Source organism: Echiichthys vipera, assembly GCF_963691815.1.
Source record: "Echiichthys vipera genome assembly, chromosome: 11".
Classification (NCBI taxonomy): Eukaryota; Metazoa; Chordata; class Actinopteri; order Perciformes; family Trachinidae; genus Echiichthys; species Echiichthys vipera.
In genome coordinates this window covers 14027509-14048603 of record NC_139836.1, presented here as the reverse complement: position 1 = coordinate 14048603, position 21095 = coordinate 14027509, and the positions used below count along the sequence as shown (strand labels likewise).

Below are 21095 nucleotides of genomic sequence, written 5' to 3'. Positions count from 1 at the left end.
GCTAATATCATTGTCTAATTGTGCTTTTTCAAACATGCTGACGAGAAACGTTAGATGGCAGCAGTGCGCCCTCAGCTCTCACTGTAGGTGAATGGAGCCCCAAAGCCCACGGGTGAAATGTGATGCTTTGCGCCTCAAAACCATCCGCGTCTCTCCATGACCGCGGTACCAGTGTCAGTGTAACGGCATGGAAACACTCTTTCCGGTTATACCTTTCAGATTAAAACTCCTCACTGCCCGTCAAGGCTTGTAAACGCGGTTGAGCCAGCAGCGAGGCTTTTATTTTTGAGTAAAACCTTTTTTATATTCGGTCTTATCCCGCTCACCTCTCTTTAACTTGACACCAGTGGCCGCATTTATCTCCACGACAGGGAGCCTGCGAGCAACAACTTTCTCAGATTGACACAGAATGGAGAGAAGCTGACGCACCGTTATTTACCGGACCGTTAACTTTCCTCCTCAAGCTTTTCCCCATGTCATCACCGCGTACATGCTGCGCTAGATCAGGAAAAAACGACTGAAAGATAGTTTTGTAACAGCTTTGACCACTGAAGAGTTGGCAATTTCTCTTTCTTGTTTCTTTTCCCTTTTTTCTTCTTTTTTGGACACTTTCGCCGCGTTATTACGCATGATGCGCAAAGGGATGGCTCCACTTCGGAGACACAAAACGGGAATACAACATGTTTTTTATGTCTATCTCTCTATTTCAGTGGCTCATTCTTACAATATAGACTTAGAACATCCTTTGGTGTTCCGCGGACCAAATTCTAGTTTTTTTGGCTATTCTGTGCTGGAGCATTATCATGACAACACACGCTGGTGAGTTCCATGTACTGTTCCTGGAAAAGCTCTTATTTTCTGCCACTGATGCAATGAATTTGTACTTTTCAAGCAAATGTTTGTGTTTCTAGAGCGCAGGCTGCATCCACACCCAGTGAATAACAACTCTTATTATGACTCATTAAAAACCATTTACAGTATACAGTATGTGTACTGTACATGTTTTTTTGTTGCTGGCAATATATATATTTTTAATTTATTTAAAAGTTTCAGTGGTACAGACTAAACATACTGTAGAGTGTTGGTCCCATCCTCTCTCCTCATGTCTGCAGGGTAATAGTTGGGGCTCCAAAGGCAAACTCAACCTACAGTAGCTCTGTGCACGCTCCTGGAGCAGTTTATAAGTGTCGAGTTCACAGCAACCCAGAACGCCGCTGCACAGAGATGGATCTGGGAAGAGGTCAGTCACCCCTACCTGCAGCATAAATATGAGAGCATGTAATGACACACACTAACTGGACCCTTATGGCAACACACACACACACACACTAACACACACACACACACACACACACACACACACACACACACACACACACACACACAAACTGCTCAGTTCAGAAATTAATAGTCATGTCACAGATCCAGGTCACTATCCGGACACGCAGCTTTCCTGCAGCTTTTCCTTGTCCCCTCTTTGCCTACACTCCCCCCCAAGCATCTGTTTTGTTTTATCAGAATAATGCAGCCTTATACTACTCTTAACAGTGCTGCAGTTGTTTTTTTTTAGTTTAAACCTGCTGCAGAACACAAGAAGGTTCTGTGTGCAGAGGTCCATAAATATTTTTTGATAAACATGATTTATGCTTCTGCTAATATTTTCCAAGCACGTGAGCCAAAAAAGTTGAGCTCTCCAGACTGGGCCCTTTTCTTGTGGTCAAGAAAGCCGGTGCACCAGGCATGGCTTTAACATTAACCCTGTGCTCAGTCAATGTGTCACCAGCAAAAACAACACACATGATTACTGTGAGTGTGTGCTGCCTGGTGCTCAGTGAGCCACATAGACCAGCGGAGCTGGACTCTAACGGGCCTCTGGGAGCTCCCAACACACAGAGAGACACTCACAGCTACTTACATGCCTTTGTGCTGAATCAATTGTCTGCAGGGAGAAAGAGAATCAAATTCGGGAAAGGGAAGATTTGGACTCTGACAAAGAAAAGTTGTAGTGGTGTCTAAGATCTTTCTCTTTTTTTGTCTTTATTCTCATAATTGTGCACATTTCTGTTCATTTTACTTTCACTGCATTTATGTTCTTAATCATTTTTATGATGTATGGTCTTCATAAAGTGCTCCAGGTTCAAAGTCATTACAAAGTAATATACAATGTACATTGTTTAGCCTTTTAGATTTGTATGTGCACTTTTGAAATTTGATGACATTTCCTTGGGCTGAAGGGAAATTGTGAAGGACATTTTTCATCGTTTTCATCTGTTTTATCGACCAAACAGTTCATCGATTCAGATTACTCAACCATGAAAACAATCATTACTTTCAGCCCTAAAGAAATCCATATAAAAACATATTAATATGCTAGACTATGTGTATGGAAATGAAAATGTAGAGGGAACGGCTTGCTCTTTATTACCCTGCTTATTACCCAGCTACTTACTAAGGAAAACCATAATTTAACACGAAATATTGATCTAAAAATGGTCTTTTATCAGAAGTGTATCTATAGCAGAAATAACAGACTGTAGAATGCCGTAATCGACCAATCGGAATTGAGTATTCAACAAAGCTGTGTAACAAGTTAATGTTTATAATGAAATGTCAGCCTTTATATTGTTAGATTAATAGTCAATTATTAATATTTATATCAACGTCAAATCAGAGTGATTGGGCTGTCCTAAATGGGATGATGACACTGTTTTTCTTTGAGTCAAGGTGACTTAAACTATGACTGTATCAGCTGCACACCCTTTTTTGAGGTTTGATCTACAGCATTTGAAACGCTCGTAAACATCCCACGCACATTCAGCAGAAACAAAGACTAAAACCCAGAACTCAAAAAGCTGACGAGTTAAAAAAAAAAACGACTTGCTCCAAGACATCCTCCATCCTGGTGACAAAACGTCTGCCGAAACTGCTTTCATTGTCTTTCAGGAAACAGGCCGAGAGAGTCTTGTGGGAAGACATGCCAAGGAGACAGGGACGATGAGTGGATGGGGGTCAGCCTGGCCCGCCAGGACAAAGCCAGCGGCAAAATACTGGTGAGTTCGGGGACGCAACACCGCAGTCCCGTCACTAAATTGTTTAATGTGACACATGTACACTTGTAAAAAAAACAAAAAACAAAAAACAGACCTGATTATACGGACATCATTGTTAGTAATGTCAACCCATGAACCGCACTGTAAAACCACAGCTGGTCTCAACATCACATCCCTCTTTTACTGGAGCAAATAGGCCTTTCCTTCCCTCCTATGTTTCATGCTCACAAGCATGACTCTCACAAGTCAAATATTGAACTTCAATTTCTTTTTTTGCTGGCGTAACAACTAAAGTCAGACAGATTTGGAAACTGCTGTGTGGTTACATAATACCGCGAAACATCTAGCTTGTGTTTGGAGCTTGAAGAGTGAGTGGAACAAAGTTTGTCAAAAGTAGAATGATGTTTATAAAAAAAAAAAGATCCTGAGAGAGGGATTTAGAGAAACTAGAAGACTAACTAGTGGTGCTAATCCCAGAGGTGCTTGGCTGGGTGTTTGCACAGAGATCATAGGGCACCTGGCAGAGTTTGTTTAAACTTCAGCTCCCTCTGCGGTGGTCCCATCCGAGGGCAGTCCTTCATTACACGTTAACCCCCGTCTCCTGCGGTGGGTGGCGAAGTAGGAACCAGCAGTAGCTCAGTACGGTTTGAAGATGACTGGTGGATTTGACAGCTATTGAAACACTCAGGACAGGTGTGTGTTTGAATACCTGTTGCTGATTGACCTTCTCCTATGGGAGTCAAGAATTCTTCCTCATACACACGTCCAGATAACTGGCCCTCTCAAACCTCTGTCCCTTTCAATATGTTTGTCTTTGGAAGATTTATTTTTTTTTATACCTCAGTGGAATGTATTGGTTTGACTTTCAAACCATGACCAAAAAATTTGATGAGTTCTTGGACTTGTCAGTCTTGGGAACTTGAGTGTAGAGTTGTATAACAACATGCTTTTAGCTGCACGCTCTTATGATTTGATAAAAGAAAGGTTGTAACTTTCCAGTGCACATGCGCCTTTTTTTCTAATCTCATCTGAATTAACTCACGTTTTTCTCTGTGCACCGGGAGGGAAACGGCTGCCTGGCAGATGTGTACAGTGGTGATTTCATCTGCGCTTTCAGTAAAAAGCTCTTGTTTGTGACCACCAGCGAGGGCTTTCAACTGAACGGGAACAGCACAACAGTGCAGACACAGAAAAAGCATTATCTGCTGCTTCGGCAAAACTTGTCAGCTGCGTTTTACTGTGTTTATGTCAGCTGATTTTTCAAAGAATCTGCTTCTACTCAAGAGGTTGGGTTTATGCTTGTATGGCTACTGCTGTTGCCCAAGCCTTCCTTTGAAGCACAAGTGTTTCTTAACACACTGTCTTGGTTCCAGACAGACATCTGACGCTCTCTGTTGCGCCCACACCCTGCCGAACTCTTATATTCATTTAGATTGGCTACATGTGAGCGTGCTTGGGGAGGTGGGCCTGGGGAGTTAAACAGTGCAAGGGGAAATGAAGTGAACTTTGTCTGCGCAGAGGCGTCCAGATCTGTCCCCAGAGCCGCAGGAGCTCCACCACCATCCCCCCGGGGTACTAAACCATTACCACATTTACACATTTATGTGGCCTTATTTGTGCAGAGTTTGAAATTGAGTCTATACTATCCTGTTTACTTATCGATCTGTGGAATGTTCTATTTTGAAAAACACAGCGGCAAAATATTGTTTTGAGAATTACTGGCTGTCAGTTTTAGAAATATACCTCCTGTTTCAATAGCAGCATAATAAAGTAGGAGTTTGTTCTCTGTCTTTTGACCCCTGTCTGAACTTTGGGCTTCTCCATCTGCCCCGTAAGGCCCGCAGGAGCTGCTCTGAAACTTTTAAAACACAAATGTTGATGGGAAGATTTTCTCGCTGCACATTAAATGCTGCTAAGGGAACACAGATCCCACGCTGTAGCTGAGATATTCACACCACAGACCATGGCTGTTATGGCCGGGGGTTGTGGATGGGCTTTATTTCCCCCTCTCATTGACAATCATTTGACAGCCACAGAGACGCTCTGACTCCAGTACAGTGAGGAAGGGGCTTAAACAATCAGCATGGTGGAGGAACGCCTGGCTGCAGTCTGAGGTGTTTGTGTTTACAACATGACCATGTGTCTGAATCTGTTTTTTCCTTCCTGCTTTTCTCTCGCAGGCCTGTGCTCACCGCTGGAAAAACGTCTACTACGAGCACATCCTTCCACACGGGTATTGCTCTATTATTCCTCCCAGTCTTCAGGGCACAACCAAGCCGCTCATCCCTTGTTATGAAGGTACAGTGAGGCACAAATTATCAGGATCTTTCATTTTAACCCATATTTACTTTACCGCTTACAAGTCCCATTATATGCTCATTTTCAGGTTCAAACTTGTATTTTGGGTTTCTACTAGAACAGGTTTTAATGTTCAAGAACACATTATTTTTCTTATACTGTCTGTCTGAATATACTTGTATACACCGCTCCGTTTTAGAACCTGTCTCTTTAAGATCCCTTCCAGAAAAACCCCAGTCTGCTCTGATTGGTCTGCATTTCCGGGTCTTCCACATCTGCGTTCTCGGCGTCTCTGCACTGTCAATGCAGCCGGGGAATGACTGTAATGGCACTGTAGTAGCCATTTCACATCACATTAATTTAGATGAAGCTTTTATCCAAAGTGACTTACAATAAGTGCATTAAGCCATGTGTAGTATGTCTAGTATAGTTGTGACATCAAAACTTTACGGAAATCCTGGCGGCTCATTTAAGGGCACAGTTTTTGGATACGTGTGCATTTCTCTGTGGATTAAGGATTTGAATACTTTCACAGTATTTATATAGCACCTCGACCTGCTTTAAAATGAAAGAACGACATGGAAATCTCCATTTTACAATATGGGACCTTTAAATCCAAACAAAGACCCAGGTTATAGCCTGAGTGTGGACATGAGTTGTGAGCAGCTGAAGGGTAATCTTTCTTCTCAGATTGATGATTAAAAGCCTGAAGATTTATTTCATAAGAAAAAAAAGGAAGAAATCAGTCTGTTTATCCTCTTCTGCGGTTACATTTTTATCATGATACGTGATCTCTGTAGCCAGCACCATCATGTGCTTCTGGCCTCTGATTAGTGCTCTGGCACTGAAGACTAGTAGCAGGAGAGCCTTGAAGTGTGATCTCTTCTCCTCAGTCCAACACATCCGAGTACCTTGGCATTTAAGGGTTTGTTAAAACCGAATATATGAGCATTTGTCCAATGCGCGGAGAGTTTGTATTCCCTGTGCACCTTTTTTGCAAAAGAAAAACATTTTCACTGAGGTGTAATTATGCTGACTTTTTTTCAAAGCACAGATTTAGGCTTTTGTTTTTAACAGAAATCAGGTGCTTTTCAAGAAAGATTTGCAAGGTAGAGAAATCCGATTTTTGTTATGATTGTAGTAAATCAAATCCGTTTGCGCACAATCTACAAAACTAAAAAATCAAGTTCCTTTAAAAAAAAGAATGCGCTGTATAAAAAAGGTCACTCGTGCAAAATGTGTTCCTCATATGTTTTGGTATGTGACTCAGAGCTATTTATCAAAGCCCGTTTTAAACCTTAATTGTGCTCTCAGGTCAGGATTTCACTTCCTTCCGTAACTCTTGTTGCCAACAGTTGAGGAGAAGCCAGACAGACTTTGCATGGGACCGTACTTACAGAGCATTCTACAGGATCCAACCTTAATATTTTTGTAACCCGAGAGCATTGTGTCCCCCCCTCCAAGTAAAGAGGTCTTCTTGTTGAATGTGGTGTTGTACCCCTTCTCCCAGTCTGCTTTTCTGGCTCCAGACTCCTCGTGGATGGGACTGGGACTTTGACTAGCTCCATATGGAATGCAGGAAAAACTCCAGTAAACGCTGGCTCGAGCACACAGTGAAATAATTTGTGGTTTGTTTTTTCTTACAGACTATAAGCAGAAGTATGGAGAAGAGCATGGCTCGTGCCAAGCCGGGATAGCGGGAGTTTTTACGGAGGTCAGTAACAGTGCTTGTTCATCTTCTTAATCCATGTCATGCTCTCCTTCTGTTAGTCTAACATAGAGATAGTTGTCTTGACACTCGCGAAGCTTCATCAGTTAATTCACTGTTTGGTAAACAGAGCATATTTTCAAATGTAATAGCAATTTGCATTCTTTCCATGTAACATAGTAACAGAAACATTTAGTTATCGTCCACTGTCTTCCTCTTTTTTTGTTTTGTTTTTTTTGGCGGCGGATGTGGTACAGCGGGTCATTCATCAATCACAAGGTTGGCGGATCAATCCAAGACCCAAGTTGATCCCAATGGGCGGGCAGGCCTTCACTTTGCATGGCATTTTCACAACCATTGGTGTGTGTCTGTGTGTCTGTGTGTCTGTGTGTGTGTGTGTGTGTGTGTGTGTGTGTGTGTGTGTGTGTGTGTGTGTGTGTGTGTGTGCGCGCGCGCGCGCGCGCGCGTGTATGTGAGTATGTTTGAATGTGTGAATGGGTCAAGTGAGAGGCAAACTGTAAAGCATTGCCCAGTGAGGTAGACAGGGGCTATGTAAATGTCCTTTTTTATCTTTTCAGGGGACTAATTTTCTCATTTAATGTCAGATTTCCGTTAACACAACCACATGCCTCTTTTCTTCCTCACTCTGTGTTTACTTTGACTCTCTGGTAGATAGTTAGCAGAGACGTTATATATATTGGGCTGAGGGGAATGTTCCCCCCGAGTTGTTTAAAATGTCAAATGATGTGGAAAATTGAGTCAGATATACATGAGTATTTGTATCAAAGCAGCTGCTGATAGCTGTTAGCTTATGTTTCCATAGGAAGATAGTGGAGGAAAGGGTTCAGTGGCCTCACTTGACCCGGTGTGGTTCCACAAGATAAAACCTTTTAGAAAACACAAGTTTCCTTTTCTCTGTAGCATAGACGCGCTACTGTTTTTGTCTTCCTTGGTTGCACAGTACCTTTTGTATCTTACAAATATCTTTTGGTCCATCACATTTATCTGTAAAAAAGGAAATGTGACTCTGGTGCAAATAGATTGAACGTATAAGTGCATTTGAGCAAAAATGTAGTTTAACAGGAAAAAATGTGCACATGGGAATTCATTTTCATTTGAAAATGTATATTTGACTAGTTAGGTTGGACATTTAGTTTTCTTTACATAAGGAAATATAATTCTTTCCTGATGTTGCCCGTGAGCAGCATGTCCTGCAAAGGCCCTTTTCAAGTCTTGAATTACAGTTACGCTCAATTTGGGACATACAGTAAAGTACAGTGGACTGTATGTGACTTAAAATGTGTCCTTGGAGCACAGCTGTGCCCTCAGGGGTGAAACCATTCTCATTGGTGAGAAAGAGTCTGTTGAAAAGATCATGTAATATGAGTAGTATTTATTTTACCTCTGCTAAATAGCATTATTTTATATTTCTAGTTGGCCTGGTGAGAATCTCAAGATGCAAACCTCTGTTAACCAATCAACAGAAAAATAATAGACAGCTGTTGTGAGTAAAAGGAATGTTGAATGTGGCAAGTAGTATAAAAGCGCTTTGAGTGACTGGAACACTAGAAAGGTGCCCATTTTACCATTCTCCAATGTGATGATTTGTTGCTTTACTCTGTTTTTTATCAGAGTAAACTGAATATGTTCAGGTTTTGTACTGTTGGTCTGACAAAAAAAGACCTTTGAGACATCCTCTCTCATTTTTCACTATATTCTGAGAAGAATAAATGAGAGATTAATGGATAAAGAACAAAATCATTAAAATCAGCCTTACTCTACAATTACATACTTACATTAATAAAGACGCATGCTCATACAGCATGCACACACATGGCTGTGCTTTAAAAAATGTTTTTTTCCTTTCACAGATACTAAAATGAGGTCATTTCACATGATCTGCCTGCTAACTTTTAGAACATTGCCTTTGAAAATGTTGTTCATGGCTGTGATGAACACTTAAAGCATTGTATGGCATCATGTTTTTCATTATGTAACGCACCCCAGAATGAAAACACACATCATAAGCTAGAAAGAACTTTGCAGGTGAGGAGCGTGTAAGTGGAATTTTTAGTCTGCATCATGTGGAAGCTGTAAATAACAACAAGAAGACTTTTGGCTTCAGGAAAGAAACTATCCCACAATGGACCTACTGTTTTAAATTCAAAGACAAATGAATCCAACTTTTGTTTTTCCACAGGCTGAGGATGTCATTGTTGATCTGTCAAAGCATTTCAACTACCCCCCCACCCCCCATTGAAAGAATGTGAAAAATTTAAAGGAAAGATGTCCAACTGTTCAACCTTATCCTTGTGTGAACCAGATGTGCTCCGTTGTTTGACACCACAGCACAGCAGATATATACTGCAGAGTGAGGTCCTGATTGTGTGGTTCAGTCTGATTGATTTGGATGCATTTACATCATCTTAGATCGTGTCCCATTTGGCTAAAATCAGTAGTGAAAATCAGGAATCTGAGCTCTTACACAATTATTTTAGTGCAGCTGAGCAGAGCATCCTAATCATCATGTTCTGGTCCCTTAAATAGCTGCAGAGCGTCACAAGAAAAAGCTGCGAAACAACTTATTTTACAGCTGTCAGTTTTCTTTTGCTTGGGCTCTGAAGTCCTCATCAAAGGAGGCAGCTTCAGCTGGCATGCCATCTGGCTTTGTGGTTGAGAGCAGATAGCACAAACCAGTCTGTGGCTGCTGGTTAACCAGACGTTTACCCAGCAGCATTTTCTCTTTTTTCCCCCTCTTCTTCAGCAGGCTATAGCTGAGCAGATAGTTTGGTGTATCACAGTCATCTGAATGAATGTGTGTGTTTTCATTCAGGAGCTGGTGGTGATGGGGGCACCGGGGTCATACTACTGGACTGGGACGATCAAGGTGTACAACCTGACTTCTGACACCTTCTACAGCCCGAATAAAGAAGACATCGACTCCCACAGATACAGCTACCTTGGTGAGTGTCTGTTAATGACAATGAGTGTGTTGAATGGTAAAAAAATGAGAAAAAATTAGTTGACTGTCATCTGTGTCTTCAGGCTATGCTGTGACTGCAGGGCACTTCTCCTCTCCTGATGTGATAGACATAGCCGCAGGGGCACCTCAGCACAGCGGCAGTGGAAAAGTAGTTTTTTTGTCTTATTTACAGCTGTTGAATTGAAATCCTCTCGTGTTGCTCGCTATACTGATTTGTTTTTCACCCACGCAGGTTTACATTTTCAAAATCGACGGTGTGTCTTTGGTGAAGAGCTTTCAAGCCTCAGGGAAAATGGTATGAGCTCCGATGTGGTCTTATACTTTTCCAGAGGTTACAATCATTATACAGAACATATTTTGCGTAGAGACTGTTGTACAATACAACCATATTTTATTTGAATCTAATCCACCTCAGGGATCATGCTGTTTGTGATGCATTGCAGACACGCTACTCTGATTGCTTTTTTCAGAACTGCATATTTTATATCATTTTATAGACGGCAACAGCGATTTAAAGAAGTAACACACTTGCCAGAAACCAAAGTTCGGGAGGTAGCTAATGCTTTCCATTTAGAGTAAATGAAAGGAAGTCAAGGGTGGCTTTAAGACCCAAGCAGTAAAAATATTCCTTTAATGTTGGTATAGATATATATAAGGGGAAGTAAATCCAGTCAGAGCGTGAATCACATGTCAATGCTATGAACTGAAGAAGAAGAAGTATTTGTGATCTGACCCATTGCTCTGTGGCTCGGCTTGGTTCCAGATGGGCTCTTACTTTGGCTCCTCATTGTGTGCAGTTGATCTGAACCAGGACGGCCTGTCGGACCTGCTGGTGGGGGCACCCATGCACAGCCAGCTCCGGGATGAGGGCCAGGTGTCTGTGTACATCAGCAAGGGCAATGTGAGTGGGATCGGTGTGTCAGTGGGGGAACATGAGAACATAACTTGCAGATTTATTTGACTACAGCATGCCCGTTTCTGTAATGTTATCATTGCCTGCAGTTTTGATTTTTAAGCTTTGCCCATGTTTGATTTCTTTCTGACCATGTTTGTTATCATGATATTAGAATAAAACAGTGGAGCATTGTGAGACTCGGCTGTGAAATTATTTAAGCGGCCATGACTAGAGCTTCTGTTTGTACATTGTATTTATGAGTTATTGTGAGGAAGTTGACTGTCTGTTTGGTTGTCAAATGATTTGGATAAAAGCCAACTAACTACAGTCGTGGCTAAAGGATTTTATCTGAGAGCTGCAATAATCCCACTGCAGCAGCGTGCTGTAGGACCGTCCTTATTTCTTCTGTCAGCTCACTATAACAACTGTTATCTTCCCGGCTTCTGTTGTCAGGGGGTGATGGAGGAGGGAGGTGTTTTGAGCGGTGACAATGCTTTCAATGCACACTTTGGAGAATGCATTGCCGCAATTGGAGATATAGATGACGATGGATACCAAGGTCAGTACAAAGCATTGTAATAATTAAATAATAAATTTTTATGTGTTGACTAAGCAGCACGTGTACTAACTTACTTGCCATTTTTAAGCTCTTATATCACATGGTCTTTTTCAGCAGATGAGATTTGCTCTGTTCTAACGCTGCATTATTCTGAGCACATTCAGGACTTCTCGTCAACGTTGGCATAAAAGTTTTTATAAGTTATATTATTATATTATTTTTCTCAGTAATTTATTGTTGACAGTCCAAGGCACACCTGTGCATTAATCATGATGTCAGATCAGCATCTGGATGTGGCACACCTGTGAGGTGGGATGGATTATCTCAGCAAAGCAGAAGTGCTTACTATCACACATTTAGACAGATTTGTGAACAATGTTTGAGAGAAATGGTAATATTGTGTATCTGGTATGAATTTTAGATCTTTAAGTCCATCTCGTGAAAAATTGGAGCAAAAACAAAAGTGTTGCGTTTATATTTTTGTTGAGTGTAGTATAGTTGTGACATTACAACTGTACAGAAATCCTGACGGCTCCTTTAAAGGCACAATTTCCGAATACTGTGTGCATTTCTCCGTGGATTGAACATTTTGATACTTTCACAGTGTCTATACAGGACTTAGACCTGCTTTATAATCAATAAAGACATGGAATTATCTATTTTTGCAATACTTTTTACAAATCAGTTATGCTGCACAGTTGTGTTAACCATTTCTACATCCATGCCACAATGTCCTTATTTGCATGCAGCCACTGTTTTTAATTGAATTCACTGTGATGTGAAACTTGCTGCAACTTAAAAACTGCTTGACACAGTTACAATAATATGGTTAAAAACATATTATGTTTTGTTGTTATTGTTGAAGCTGAATCATTGATGTGTAGTGATAGATTGAGAGCAGCAAGTCTTTTAAAATGCTCCTTGTGAATCGGATTCTGCAGTACCAATCAAAACAAAACCTATGCATTTCCTCCTCTGCCTCAGAAACAAGAGAGTCCTTAAATTCAAAACCAGTGGTATTGTCCTTAAACCACTAAACTATCTCTGGGCATGTAAACTGTTTGCAACACTGGATCCACTGCTGAAAGGTCCTAACTTAAATGGAGGTTGTGTTTTTATATAAATATAAATCTTGTAATGGTCCTCCAGTGGTCTATGAATCTATAATCCAGGCAATAGCAAACACTTTTCATTAAGTTGGTGCTATTAGTGTGACATTCTGCTGTAGTCATGCAACAAAGCTATTTCCTCTGTCATCTGGCGAGTAATAAAGTCACGCAGTTTATATTCCCCACAAGCAAGTGTTGGCTGGTCGAGATTCTCAGTAGGTGCAACAAAACCCGTCATTTTCACAGACATTTTGTTTGGATTACCCTGCAAGGAAGGAGATCTTAGAAACGATCGCCTTCTTTCACCCTCGTGTGCACACAGTCATCCACACACAAACCAAATCATCCACACAGACATACATTTTATGCTGTCTGTTTTCCTGGCACTCGCAACCGCTTGGCTCTAATGGCTCAACTCGGCGTCCGTCTCACACTCTAGGCTGGAAGCTGCTTCCCGGTTTCATCTCCTTGTGAGAGACGCCTCACAGCTTGCAGCATGGCACAAAGTGCGCGTGTGTGCGGAGAAAGATGGCAGCTGGGAAGCATAACTCATCCTGTAACTCGTCACTCTCGCAGGGTCAAGAGCCAGACTTGCTCTGACTGACAGTGTATTATTTACAACCACACGACTACAGTACTTAATTTGAGAGAACTACTGTAAAAATTAAAATGCACATTTGGTTTCACTGAGAACAAATTACTTGTTTAACTCTACTTCTACATAATGAGTTCATTGTTGTGTGAAATTTACTGAAAAAAGTGCCACTCTATCGTTTCTGCTTTGGTATGCTGCATCACATGGCATGGAAGTGTTTTGGTTTATAAAAAGAAAGTTTATATATGGCCTTTCTGTGGAAATGGGATAAGGAGACATTGTTTCAGTGCTCTTGCCAGCGCTTTATAGTCTTGTTTCCACTCTCTCAGAGGTCGCACAAGTTTTAATGGCCACTAACAACATTTAATTATCTATTAAGACTATTATTGTAACAACTTGTTTCTCAGGGTTAATAAACGCTTTTGTGCACATTCACAAACGTGCACACTCATTCACATACTTGTTCATTTCTATGCCAATCTTTTAGCAAGACAGTTTATTTCTACTCTATTTGCCTCTCCAGATGTAGCCATAGGCGCACCTAAAGAAGATGATTATGGAGGAGCAGTTTATATCTACCATGGGGATGCCACAGGGATAATCAGGAAATACTCCATGGTAAGAACTCTCTTTTTTTTCCATGGTAGGCTAAGTATGTAATATCCTATGTGATTCCCTTTTCCCTCATTTATAGATGTAGCTTCCCCAACAGTCACTGAGTAATGTGTAAAAGTCGCAGGTGGTAGCCTCGGAAATACATGGAAAACCCATGTAGCTCTCAATGAGGAGCAAGCAGTTTTGTATGGTCCTCAATTTAGTTACTGCTTTAGTTTAAAGTATTTCAATGTTAAAAATTACAATTTTATAGCAATACTTTGCTGATTTCACACCAGCTCTGTGTCGTGGCAGTGTGTACAGATGAACAAACAGCGGACCAGTGGCAGAGAGCTGGATTTAAATCAGCAAAATATCTCTTTACCACCACATGCAGTAGACATCATCAGCATCAGTCTTAGGGGCTTCCTCTATTAAATTTACTTCTAATATAGTATATTAAAGGAACTGTTTGATGTTTTGGGAAAATCTAGAGGAAAAGAGCCATACCTCTGTAACGTCGGCAAAACAGCCAACTCTGGCCAAAGCTAAAACAATCCCCCAGCACTTCTAAAGCTCACTAATTAAAAACCTTTATCATGTTTGTTTCATACATGCAAAAACTTAAATGTAATAGCGACAAGTTTTGGTTCTACAAGGAGTTATGTGCTTTAACTATTTATTTATTGCTGTGACCTTAATATGCCTGGCCACTTTTAGTCAAGGAATACTTGAGCATGAACCTCCTTTTTACACTAAACATTTGTTTACAAAAAATATATTTTGGAACTCTTGAGAACTAGTCTAGCTCTTTTCTCCTGTTTACAGTCTTAATGCTAAGCCACCAAATGTATTATTTACTATAACATCATTTGTCTACGAAAAACAAACAAAGAGCAAAAACAAATCATATGATGTGCTCTTTTTTCCATGTTGGCTCACATGTTATTTGAAGGATTGTATCATCTGTTACAGAAACTGTCTGGGCGCAATGTAAACCCTGGTCTGCAGATGTTTGGCCAGTCAATCTCAGGCAATGTGGACATGGATGGCAATGGATACGCAGGTAAGATCAAACCAGACTAGGGAAAAACTTAACCACATCAAGAGAATAAGATGAAAACATTAAAATAGGATTAGATTATGAATTCTTTTCACCCTAAATGTTTTGGACTTTCATTCTCTGCAGTAGCAGTGCAAAGACTCGTGATAGAGGCATCTTGTTTACTGCATTCCACAGCTGACATTCAGACTTAGCAGCATAAAGACATTTAAAGAAAGTTAAAGACCTCTGAGCATTGTTTTGGATTTGCAGGTGTAATGAGTGCTGTCAGCAGATGTTGCATTAATGTTATATCCTCGTTATGGCTTTCCAAATCAATCATGTTTATGTTTTTGTTGCAGATGTCACTATTGGAGCTTTCATGTCAGATAATGTGGTGTTGCTGAGGTGAGTAACCAGATCGTTCTCTGTGACTGGAGTAGCTTATTTGTTTTTTCTACTTCGGAGTGGTTTTAATGTCCAGTCCTTCTTTTATAATGTGCTCCTGTGGTTGTAGGACTAGGCCTGTCATTACGGTGGATGTCTCCATCTTTCTGCCCGTCTCCATCAACATCTCGGTGCCGCAGTGCCACGAGGGCCACCAGAACCTGAACTGCTTCAACGTCACCGTCTGCATGCGCTTCTGGGGTAGACAGCTGCCTGGACAGATAGGTGAGGACAAATGCCCACAAGAGAACCGTCACAAAAGTTTTAAGACCACACTGGAAAAGGACATTCAACCACCTGCGACAAGGGGTGTAGCACAAAATCCTGGAACCTGTGCACAGGAATTCTCTATGGTCCATACCCATATCCATCGCTATTCATTATAGTGTCTTTGTGTTCCCCGTATACTTAGTCCCCTTTTGTCCCCCAGTCTGACTGATATTACTTGCACACACAGAAAAACATATTTCCACAATACAAAAGAGTGAGATAACTAAATAGAGAATATATTAAAAATAATACGACTGAGTTTATACGCCTTGTAGAATGTAGAATACTTGAACATAATTTAGTTTTTATAGCTTAACAGGATAGTTTGATACGTCCATGCTTATGAACTTTCTTGCAGAGAGATACAATATTGATCATCTCTATATGCAGATATTTGCATATGTATGCCGATGGGTTCCAAGACTGCAAGATTGACCACTTGTGTCTGTGTACTAAGTACAGAGTGAAGGCCAGGAGGTGATTAGCTTAACTTAGCTTAGTATAAAGACTTGAAGCAAGGGAAGCAGCTAGCCTGTCCCTCTTCAAAGTTAAAAAACAAAACACTTACCCACACCTCTTAAACTTAGTAATTCATATGTTGTGTATCCTATTTGTACAACGAGAAACGTAAGAACGACAACTGTACTGTACCTTTTGGCGTAGGCCTACAGCATATTGATAGACCATGAACTTTTGTTGCTTATTTGAATGGGGAAAATGTGTAAACATGATCATGCTGAACAATTCTCCCCACGCTTTGAGGCGGTCGTTGTGGTTAGTCTTCGGCCTGTCAGTGCGTTTGGCCAAGGGTTTACCCTTCAGCCTTTATTTGTCAACTGACTGTTGGGTGCGGTGCCTGTTGAGTGCTGAGGTGTAGTCCTGTTCCAGTGTTTGGGTGTGGTCCTCCACCCCCCCAGGGGAACAGGAGCTATGTCGTTACATAATGACTATGTCCTGGCTCGCAATAATAAAGCCTCTCTGTTTAGCTGTCTGGCGAACATCATGGAAAGTGTAGCACTCCGTGTTTGGTGACTCCCGTAATGAAACCTTCCTTTGCCTCCTCTAGAGTGAGCTCATGGCGTTCCCTCTGTTGAAAGGAGAAAACAGTAGGCTTTGGTCCAACTGGGGTGTGTTTGCCACCCTTCCCACTGTTTTACCAGTGTGACACCCTCTTGAAGCAATTACTAGACTGAGGCTGATTCATTCAGACGAATGGATTTTAAACGGTCAGAGGCCCTTATATGGTTTTCTCGGAAATATTGGTAATGCTTGCTTCATGCTTTTTATTTCTCAATTGAAGATAGATTTGAAGTTGTTCTGTGTCTGATGTCACTAAGGCCAGGGGTGGAACCAGCAGGAAAGTTATTATTGAAATGTTTCCTTTCACGGTAATACTACCTCTGCCCCACCAGATGGGAAATTACTTCCTTTTTTCGTTAAAGGTCACATATTGTAAAGATGGAGATTTTCATGTGTTTTTTTATTATAATGTAGTTTGAGGTGCCAAATAAACAAATGTGAAAGTATTAGGGTTGGACCTAAATATTTAACAATTCAGATATTCATTCTTGGGTAGGTATTCAGTTTTCAATTTTGGGATTTAGATATTTGTTTTTTCAAACTTTAATATTATAGAATTCTTAGAAAAAAATGCCTGTAAGTGTAGTAGTTAGTGTAAACTAAAAGCCATGTGTTGCAGCTCAGTGTGTCCATTTCAGCACAGTGTGAGAGTCTTTTTTTGCTGTCATTTATAGTTGCTTTTCTCTCCTTCTCTTCACTGCTATGTTCTGAGCAAAGGAAGTCCGATAGCTGCTAATTTATTAATTCCACTAAAACACTGCAGCACTGAGCTGTCTGTCTCAGCTAAGAACAAGGACATGTGGCTGAGGCACGTCATAACCAAGCAGTCTGATGTGTGTAGAGGTCTGTGTGATTACTACTGTAGCAGCCTGGTGTCGTTTTTAGGCAATTTTAATCAAGATAAACACAGTTTATAATATATATTACGGTGTGTTATGCCGTTAGTGCATGGAGCTGGCTGGCCCCTTCACAATTCATGCTGCTCACTGCATCGCCCCACCGGAAATACAAGTATGAAATCCCTTAAAACGAGCATTTTAACGAAGCTTTAATATTTTAATGCTGCTCACTGAAGCTATGAAAATATCGGCACAAAAAGGCTGTTTATATGAATTCAGCCTGAGCATGAATAAATAACATCTTTGTTAGCTAGATGAAAGATGTGTGAAAAAAATAATTTGAATTTTTTTGCGTCTAGATGAAATTTAAAAGTCAGTGTTTATAATATAATATAATTTATAATAGCAAACCAAGTAGCAAGTCAACGACTATAAACCTACTGAAATTAGCACTGTTTCCATTACACAACATGGGACAAAGGGCTCTTGTCAACTTAAAGTAATATCAGATGATTTGACCAGGAAATGTCAAACATGTCAGAGGGACGATGGGAATCTTCTGACTCACATTCATTTCACTGCAATAACCGATAATTCATTTTTAACCATGTTTTTATGACCAAGAAAAACCAAACCCTGCATACTTTAAGTTCCCCTCCAGATTATCTTTACCCAAAGAACCGCCGCTGTCAGTTGATGTAATGCGTAACAGTGTTTCTGTGTCTTCTCAGAGTTGCTGTATAACTTGACAGCTGATGTGGATAAGCGGCAGAAGAACCAGCCTTCCCGGGTCTACTTCACTCAAAGCGGATCTCAGATCAGCCAGATGAGCCAGCAGCTCAGCTTGGAAATCAACAGGGAGGAGTGCCAACGCTACACTGCCTACGTTAAGGTAGGGTTGGATTCTCTGGTCTGTGTTTGTGTTAGGTTGTCTGTGTGCTGCTCATGTCCTCAGCTGATCTCTCTGCTGCTTTCTCATAACCTTGAGCACTCTTGCCCTGCAGTGTTGATGTGTGATATGAGTTATTTGCTCATGTGGTTTGTTTTTCTTTCTTATCTGTTTATGTGGCTTTTGGATGGAGCATCAAAGTCCGTACATTTCCTGCTAAAATGTTTAAACAGATCAAAACACGAGGAAAATTAAAAATGTCAGGCTAAATTAAAGGCCATCACATGTATAGGGATATAGTGGTGCGGGGGCTGCCTGTTGCAGCTGAAGGCTACAGATGAGCAGGCATCTGCTGGGAAGCTCTTTATGTCGCCCTGCTGAGTTAGGTTAAAGGTAACAGTCATTCGCTTGATGATTCGTGAAACCATGCTGCTCAAGTGTGCATCTGCAGAAATTGACAGAAACAGGAAACAGAGTCTTCTTTGTCATCACATAGTCTCTCTATTGTGTTCCTCTGGTGATTTAAGCGTGTAGTCTCAGAGAGGGACCAAGTCCTGAGGGCACCATCCATGTTTCACCTCCTCTAATGTGGAGGCCCACTGCAGGCCTGTGAATTTCACTGGCATTCAAAACTGTGCTCTCCAGGCACTTTCACTGTGGGAGGCTGAGCTGCTGACTGAGGGGGGCTGTCATTACGACGCCTGCCTCCCTTCCTTCAACCGCTCAGACTGTAAGAGTCTGAGCGGTTGACACAGAGCAGTTGCAGAACATACCCATCACATTTATCAAGATATATTCAGTGACGTCTGGTGCGTCTGTTTATCCAGGCTCTTCAGCAAACCTGGACAGAAGAATCTAACGTTTCAAATCTAAGTTTCACTTCTCTTTGTCTTAATTTCAACAAACAGAACATCAACAGGAGGTTAAGTCATGTAAGGCAGTGTTTCTGCCCAAAGCAAATGGGACATTTCAACACTTGAATCAAACATCTTTCGGTTTGTGGGTGGGCGAACGATTATCACTCCATCTTAGCTCGTAGCTGCCACATATCTGTGGCATCTCTCTAGCTGTGAGATAAACACACTTATACTTTAAGTGCCATCCATCAGGCCAGATGCGACTTCAGGAGGTAGCTGTATGTCGCAGCTTAAGGCACTAATGTTGCTGGATGAAATAAGGAATAGTTCTTTTTGGGGAAATTTTAGGAAACGTTGTAGATTTACGAGGGGTTATGTACCGAAGTCTTTTCTCAGTCTTTGCAGTAACTTCCTGAAAGTAAAAAGCTAATATTAGGCTCTAAATTTACCACAGTACACCACGGTTGCATGAGTTCAACGTCACCACCACTAGCTTCCGACTGATTTCACGTGTTTGGCGTGGTAACGTTTGTAGCATTGAGCCACGTGTTAGCAACCATCTTTTTTAAGACACGTACATGCTCCAGAATTCATGGGTGGGATATTTACTGATGTATTTTATGTTGTGAAACCAAACATGAAAATCTCTTAAGCTTGTGTTAAGCACAGACATTATTTCAGGCATCTTACCAGAAAACCATTCAAAAAACCCATTGGCAGGAAACTGCAAAAAATGCTAACACATTTCCAGGTTTTCGGACTAATTCCTGCAGCCTTCTTTAAGTGGCCTTTAAAGGTGCTGAATGGGGGTTTTCTTTTTGCCTTCGAACAAAGCCAGTTGTTTCCCTCTGTTTCCAGTGTTTATGCCAAGCTAAGTTTACTGTCTCCTGGCTCCAGCTTATTAAAGGATATGAGAATGGTATCGGTTTTCTCATCTAATTCTCTGCCAAATAAAAGTGAAGTGTGAAGTTTGTTTTTGAAAATGTGGAACTATTCCTTTAACTCTAAATGTAAGTATTTCAGTTTACAGATGGCATGGATAACATTACGTCTTTCGTCAGTGGGAGTATTTGGATTGGCTTGGCTGAGGTGTTAAATGCAAGCATGGTTGCCACTCCAGCTGTGTGAATTATTATATTTATTCTATATGTGGCCGCAAATTCCACCTGCTCTGCTGCTAAAAGAAGAGGTGAGATTCCCAAAGTTACGAAAATCTGAACAAAGGACGGTAATATGAGTCCAAATTACAACTTTACCAAACTATTTACAGGCTCAATGGCCTCAAATATGTATGAAAAGTTAAAGGGACAAAGATTATGACCTTCGAGCTGCTATGAGTCTTCATCATCATGTTTGAACTGTTGAGAAGAGCTAAAGAATCACCATAATCAGAGGTGATCTGACTCCGCTCTGAAATGGGTCTAGTCTGCTTGACCAATCGCAACATTTATCTTCCTCATGTGTCTGCCCACATGAGCCTGTCCTCCCATTCCCCAGAAGAGGTATGCTAATGGAAACCAGCTGGTTGCTCGGCTGCATCCTCAAGGGTGGAGGGGGATTGTGCGCCCCTGCCCCACCCTTCTCTCAGCTAACAGTACTGAGGCTTGCGTCACAGCAGGGGGCTGCTGGGCTGCTGTTGTGTCAACTGGAGCTGCATGCTCGCTGGCGCTGCTGATGGAAAACCCTCACGTCAGGCTCGATTGCTCAAGCCCCAATGCATGAGGGCCAGTGGAAGCAGGCCGTGAGCTATTCTGAGACACTCTCACGTTTCTAACTACGCTGACCATCTGTCGACCCCATTTGTTGACTTTCTAAATGATATAAACACTTTTAAAGGGCCTCAGTTAACTAAACTAAGCTAAACTAAACAGGGCGCTTTT

The 21095-nt window shown here is 41.3% G+C and overlaps 1 protein-coding gene across 1 annotated transcript in view; it reads left to right on the top strand.

The window, feature by feature from the left end:
• Positions 1-530: 530 nt before the first annotated feature.
• Positions 531-21095, top strand: part of itga9 (integrin, alpha 9) — a 53657-nt gene continuing 33092 nt past the window's right edge. Inside the window, exons 1-15 of the mRNA XM_083923512.1 lie at positions 531-819; positions 1113-1240; positions 2944-3050; positions 5231-5348; positions 6995-7062; positions 9890-10019; positions 10102-10187; positions 10272-10334; positions 10803-10940; positions 11388-11493; positions 13721-13815; positions 14767-14857; positions 15196-15241; positions 15351-15505; positions 18201-18361. Coding sequence (XP_083779638.1) covers positions 629-819; positions 1113-1240; positions 2944-3050; positions 5231-5348; positions 6995-7062; positions 9890-10019; positions 10102-10187; positions 10272-10334; positions 10803-10940; positions 11388-11493; positions 13721-13815; positions 14767-14857; positions 15196-15241; positions 15351-15505; positions 18201-18361 — 1683 coding nt within the window. The 5' untranslated portion in view covers positions 531-628. The remainder of the gene's footprint in view (positions 820-1112; positions 1241-2943; positions 3051-5230; positions 5349-6994; positions 7063-9889; positions 10020-10101; positions 10188-10271; positions 10335-10802; positions 10941-11387; positions 11494-13720; positions 13816-14766; positions 14858-15195; positions 15242-15350; positions 15506-18200; positions 18362-21095) is intronic.